The sequence below is a fragment of the Miniopterus schreibersii genome (genome assembly GCF_964146895.1).
Source record: "Miniopterus schreibersii genome assembly, chromosome: 12".
Lineage (NCBI taxonomy): Eukaryota > Metazoa > Chordata > Mammalia > Chiroptera > Miniopteridae > Miniopterus > Miniopterus schreibersii.
In genome coordinates, this window is record NC_138112.1 from 56,504,419 (window position 1) to 56,510,860 (window position 6,442).

The following is a 6,442-nucleotide window of genomic DNA, read 5'->3' on the forward strand; positions in this document are numbered from 1 at the left end:
TTGAGCCTGCAACCGGGGCATGTGCCCTGACTGGGAATCGAACCGCCATCTCCTGGATCCTAGGTTGATGCTCAACTGCTGAGCCACGCTGGCTAGGCCCAAACTTTTTAATGTTGCTGTGAAGCAGCTGTTTGTCAGGATAAGTTAGTTTGGGGATTTTAGGAAGAGGGAGCGTTTCTCGGTAGTTTCAGTAACAGGATGAAAGAGAAAATTCCAGAATACACAGGGGCAGTTGATATTTTGTATACCAAATAGCTTTGTCCAAAGAGAGCAGCTCTGTTCTCAGTGCCATTTTAATGGGCAAGGGCCTGTCTGTCAGCCACTCTGTAAGGCTTTCCATCCTCTAGGCTCTTCTCTTGGGGGTCGGCCTGCAGCATAAGTCCGTGGACCAGCTGGAAAAGGAGATCGAACTGCCCTCAGGCCAGTTGATGGGACTTTTCAACCGGATAATCCGCAAAGTCGTGAAGGTAACCTTGGCCGAGGGCAGGGTTTTGGTCTTTTTCTTCTAATAAAACAATCCTACTCCCTGCCCCAAGATGAATAGATTTTAACATTTGGCCATATTTGCTGCAGATCATCTCACACGCGCACACACCTTCCGGAGAAATGGGGCTTCAGCTGTATTTGTGGTGCTCTCTCCCAGAGATACCACTGCTGGGAACTTGATATCTGTGCAGTCTATACTTTATACTCTTACCACGAATGCATATACTCCTAGACCATGTAGAGTTTGTGCTCATTGACTGGGTCCCTGCTGCAGCTTCATCTTTTGCTTCTTGGCCATTGTCTTTTGTAGCTATTTAATGAAGTGCAGGAAAAGGCCATTGAGGAGCAGATGGTGGCAGTGAAGGACGTGATCATGGAGCCCACGATGAAGACCCTGAACGATGACCTGGTATGCTGTTGAAGGCCTTGTGAGCGCTGAGTGCTTGCCCGGTCCCCTTTAGCAAGCATCAGGGCACGCACTGTGCTCAGTGGTGGTGATGTTCTGTAGGTGTGGGCGACCTTCCCTCCCCATGTGTCCCTGCCCTGGATGTGCCTGAGTACACGTGGTCCTGCTCTGCCTTCCACTGAGGGAAGTGTGTGTACAGGCAGTCCAGCTGCTGCTGTGAACTTTTTGTTGGTCCTTTTAGACTTTTCAAATGCACATTGAATATTCACATACAGTTTAGTAGGAGCTGCTTCCAGCAGTGGAGGGGTGAACTGAGGAGCAGGAGATGTTTCCTCACTGAGGTGTTATTCTACCCTCTCACCTTCTTCTGTGGTTTGTTCCCTTGCTTGACTCTGACCCACTCTTTGGGGCCTTGGCCACAGGATGAAGCAGCAAAGGAATTCCAGGAGAAACACAAGAAAGAAGTGGGGAAGCTGAAGGACATGGACCTCTCTCAGTAAGGCCCCTTCTGCTGCTTGTGGGAAGCGAAGGTTCTGCCTTGATTTCAAGTGCCCATAGAATCTGCCTGCAGGTCTCTTCTGTTCCTCATCCTGAGTCTCGGGTGCCCTGGAAGCTGTTTCGTGGGATTACTTTTGAAGCACTAACAGCTAAAAGCCTCCTAATTCACTATTTGCATGATTTTGGAGGACTTGGTTTCCCCAGATCAGCTCTACCATGTTAACTTTCAGATCATGCTCCCGAGACCCCTAGGATCCCATGTCGTGCCTCAGGTCCCCAGGGAAGGGGATTGAGCACCCACTTTTAATGGCCACTTTTCTATAGTTGGTTTCTGCTTGTGAATTTGTTTGAAGAAAGGATTCTGCTGCCAACATATCCAACAAAACCCTTGCTCTGGAACCCTCTGTGTACTGGGAATCCTAGTGCCCTTTGAGCTACAGCAGGGCATTGCCTACCCTGTGGATTGATGTGAATAACAGTTCTAGAACTAGTGGCCTTCATGCCTCTCTGACCTTAGTCCTGCAGTGGCCGGATCATTACTGATGGTGGTTATTGGACATGGGAGATGGGGAGGTGTCCAGGAGGTCCCTGGGCAGGGTTCAAGCTCTTCCCGTCAGCTTTGCAGTATCAAAACCTTTACCTGCCAGCATTGCTGGATCCCAAGAGGTGGGGCAAGGTGGGGTGGAGGAGGCACACTTCCAGGGTTTGTGGGCATGTTTGGAGCTAGGAGTGATCAAGAAGGTGGTGGGGGTGATGGGAGGCTTCTTCGGTGAGCAGTTAATCAGAGTCAGGGAGAAGTTGGGCAGCTGCCTTCTGTGCAGGACTGGCCTGTTGCGGACCCCTGCTGGCAGGCTGGCTGACCCTCTGCTCCATTGAAGGTCATGTCCTATGAGGCTGGCTCCAGGTCTCCTGTCCCACCGCAGGTGTCTTCTCCCTGCTGCTCCAACGCTGATGCAGCTCAGCCTGGCTTTGGTCGCAAGGCGTGTCTGATAGGAATGTTGTCACTATTTTCTTTTCTTTTCTTTTAAGCATTCCCTTTTCTTTAGAGCAGGCTTTGATATTTTTCTCTATTTTTTAGATACATAATCCGTGGGGATGATGAAGAGTGGAATGAGGTTTTAAACAAAGCTGGGCAGAATGCTTCGATTGTCAGCCTGAAAAGGTGAGGGCCTTGCATTTGACAGGAGAGACATTCTGGCCTCTGTGCTTCTCTAACTTCAGTTAGGAAATAGGAGGTTGGAGCACAGACTTTGACATTTGCTGCTTTTGTGGCATCCCTCCTACAGATCAGGTAGGGCCATCTCCTAGGCTGGACCTCAGTATACCTCATATTCCCTAGGCAGTAGGGAGATGGGCTCGAGGGGACTGGCCCAGAGCTGCCAGGCACTGAGCACTTTCATGCGCTTTAGTGCCGTGTCCAGCTCGCCCTCAGAACAACACAGGCAGCTGTTTTATTACCATCATTGCTTTATAAATATGAAGTAACCAAGGTTCGAAGGTGTTAAGTACCGTCCCAAGAAGCATACAGCTAGTAAGGGGCAGAGCCAGAATAGGACCAGGTTTGTCCACTGCAGGGCCCATGTGTAACCTGAGTCAGTACTCCTCGGGCTTTCTTCTGATTTAGGAAAAATAAAACAACAGCACACCAGGAAGTGGTGTAGGGTTTGCCTGGGTGTCTCATGCTTTCTATTAGGGTCGCTGGGATGATATGTCTGGTTTTCAGGGTAACCCTGAGTGATGAGTGATGGGAGAGAATCTTCCTGGTAATGCCTTACATTTTGGGGGGCTTCTTGGGAGAGGGGAGCATACAGGACTCTGAAGAGAACTCCAACTTCAGATGTTAAGATGTGGGTTTGTGCCCTGGTTGGGTGGCTCAGTCGGTTGGAGCGTCTGCCGTACACCAAAAGGTTGTGGTTTTAGTCCCTGGTTGGGGAGGCAACTGATGTTTCTCTTTCATATTGGTATTTATCTCTCTCCCCCCACACACACCTCTCTCTCAAAATCAACTTATGAACGATGTAGATTTGACCCTCCACAGACTAAGAGCTCAGTCAGGGTAGGAACTGGGTTGCTGTGCTGTGCCCCCAGCCCCCAGCCCAGTGCTTGGCATGCTGATAGGCTTACAGAAAACAGTGATGTCTGACTGGCTGTTCTTACATTGTTTCAGATGATGGAAACCCTTTTTCAGACTAAGCAGTCTGAAAGGTGTTAGATCTGCATGTTTCATTCTTTCTCTTTCTACTGCTGTTTTTCCCCCCTCTAGTGACAAGAAAAGGAAATTGGAAGCGAAACAAGAACCCAAACAGAATAAAAAGTTGAAGAAAAACAGAGACATGAAGCACAAAAAAGATATGAAACTGAAGCGGAAGAAATAGTGAAGAGAAACTTGGGCATCAGCAGCTGACTCATGAAGAGGCCCTGACTTTCTGAACTGCCTCTGGCTGGACTGGGCGGTGGCTGCATCATTTAAAGCAACTCGAGCCCCATCAGACCCTGAAGCTGGCCTGGAATTCAGTGTATGCACCAAGCTTGGCTTAAAGCAAAGACACTTCTGAATGGGTCTGCTTGGACCTTGACGGTGGGCAAACCTCTGGCCCTGCTAAGGGTCTGTCTCCTCCCCCAGGCCTGGCCTTCCTTTCCCATAAGTTCATATTTTGTGTTGGGCCCAGCTTTCTTTATTCCTTCCCACACTTGTAGAAGCCACTCTGACTCTTGTTCCTTCTCAGGTGTTGAGTACACTGCTGTCAGGTGATGCCCAGGAGGTTGCTGGTGGAGCACTGAGGCCTCTTGTCATGGACTTGTCCAGACACCCTGAGGCCTGGGGTAGCGGGAGCCCTACCAGGTGGCCGTGGGATGTGTACTGCTATACACCATTCCACTCCTGGCTCCTGCAGGCTGCTGCTCAGTGCCCCAGAGAAGCCCAACCTAATTCAGGAAGGAGATGACATTCGAGTTCCCCAAACTTACTACTTCATCCACTTCGGAAAAAATATTGTGAAAGACCCCTTCACTAGCAAGGGTGAGGGAAGGATAGAGTGTCTATTTTTAATAAATAACATCCTAGAAAGATCAACCGCCTGTGGGTACTCATTGACCACACAGGTGGAAGTGACATCATGCCCTGTTTCTTCTGGTGGATCTCAGCTGCCGGGTAGACTTTGGGGAGTATTGGAGTCGAGACTGAGGTTGGGCAAGGTGGCCAGGGCTTGCCAACCCAGGAGCCTGTGGGATAAGTGCTGGCATTGCCAGCACTCATTGGTTATTCTGAGGGACTTAGTGTGGTGCCTGGAAGCCAGCTAGCTGTGCCTCTTTTCCTCCCTAGCTCCTGTCAGGTGGTTTGGACCCTTCCATCTATTGGGAACAGAAATTATGTGGTGGCTTCACACATATTTTGGTATGTTTGTTTGATGGTATCTATTTTCAGGTCCCCAGTCCTATACTGTGGTATTGAAACCTTGACCCTGAAGGTCCACTGTAGTATTGTTCCTTATTCATGTCACCAAGTTCAAGAAGAGCTCCAGGTGGAATCAGCTCTGGTGCTTTTCTCTGATCTTTCTGTCTTCTGCCACAGCATGCGAGGCGAGGACAACCAGGCAGTGCCCTGGTGGCATCAGTCTTCAGCTTCTACTCTGTTCTTATTTTTACCTGAAAAATTCATGTGGCCTTGGTTACTGATCTTCATTGCTTTTTCTTAGACTTTAAAAGGACTGGTCTTCTATGAGTCGAAATAGATTCTTTCCTCGGCCCTGATATGTAGCCAGGTTCCTAGCTGGACAACGCATGGATGGTGAACTAAAGGGGAGCCTCTGGACCAAAGAAGATTAAACAGGTGACCCAGGGGACTCATGGCCACAGGGAGAACAAACTCTGTCCCCTGCATCTCTCTCCATAGCCCTAGGGGCCTTTTGTCTCCTGGCTCTGCAACTTCCTGCCTAAAGACCCCCTGTGAAGTCTGCAGGAGAGTTTGCTGAGGAGAGATGAAAATAATTTCTGATCCATTCTCTGGAGAGTGCCTGAGCCTGCCTTTAAAAGATCTTAGGAGAGGCCATAAGCTAAATCAGTATCTCAAATGGGCTGAGCTGGGTGTATCCTAACTCTCCTGTCTTGTCCCATGTCCCACAGGTGTGGGGCCTAGCCTGAGCCCTGGCACTAGTCTCTAGCCCCAAGGCCTGCCCTCTGCTTGGCTCCAGGGCATAGGAAGAGGCGCTCTGGAGCAGACTGCCTGGCTTTGATACTGGCTCTGCCCTGACCCTCACTGTGACCTTGGGCGTACCACTTAGCTCTCCCTGCTGTCTGGGTCCACATCTGTAATATGCAAGTGGTAATGACAACACTAGCTCAGGGCTGTGGTGAGGGGTAGAACGGGAAAAGCTAACAGTGCCTGGCAGGCAGCAAGTGCCCACCAAGTCTGAGTTCTGTGCCCAGAGAGTGGCAAGGCGTGCTGCAGTTACCTGCTAGTGCTGACTTACTGAATGGGACTGGCTTTGTTCACAACCCACAACCTGAGCTAGAAGAGGAGTCCCCTTGGGCAGCAAGGAACGTGCATTTCACAGTCAGACTGTCTGGCGCTGGCTTTGTGTCTTCCAGCAAGGTTTGCTTCCCTCTTCCACACAAAAAGCAAGCAAACGTTTTGCCTCCTGTGTACAGTCCTGGTCCTTTTATTTGCAAAGTGAATGTTCCTGAACAGGTCTCTGCACTTCGTGGTTGTGATCTTGGATTCTCCTCCAAATCTGAAAGAGCATGCCTCCCCCAGGCCTCACCATCTGGCCCCCAGACAGTGACATCTGTAAAGCTTGCTGTCACAGGAGCTCTCACTTGCGAAATGAATTCGGCCAGGCCGGCTGTGAATGCTGCCACCAGGACATGGGGAAGGGGCTGAAGAAGCCTGAACAAAGGAGATGCCTAAATGGTCTTCATCCCGGAGCAGGGAGGGGCTGATACAGGCCTGCTTCAGCGCCTCCACCGCTCATCTGGCCCAGCAGCCCCAGAGGACTACCGAGTGACCAGGAGACGACACAAAGGGGGCTGCTGAGGCTGGGGGAGGGGAGGGAA

General features: G+C 50.4%; 1 protein-coding gene across 1 annotated transcript in view; it reads left to right on the forward strand.

Annotated features, from left to right (window-relative positions):
* The window catches only part of NAT10 (N-acetyltransferase 10), a 34,903-nt gene extending 30,440 nt beyond the window's left edge, over nt 1-4,463 (forward strand). The window contains exons 25-29 of the mRNA XM_081154334.1: nt 348-467; nt 797-895; nt 1,315-1,388; nt 2,469-2,552; nt 3,654-4,463. Of these exons, the coding sequence (XP_081010460.1) occupies nt 348-467; nt 797-895; nt 1,315-1,388; nt 2,469-2,552; nt 3,654-3,765 (489 nt within the window). The 3' untranslated portion in view covers nt 3,766-4,463. The remainder of the gene's footprint in view (nt 1-347; nt 468-796; nt 896-1,314; nt 1,389-2,468; nt 2,553-3,653) is intronic.
* The last annotated feature ends 1,979 nt before the right edge of the window (nt 4,464-6,442 follow it).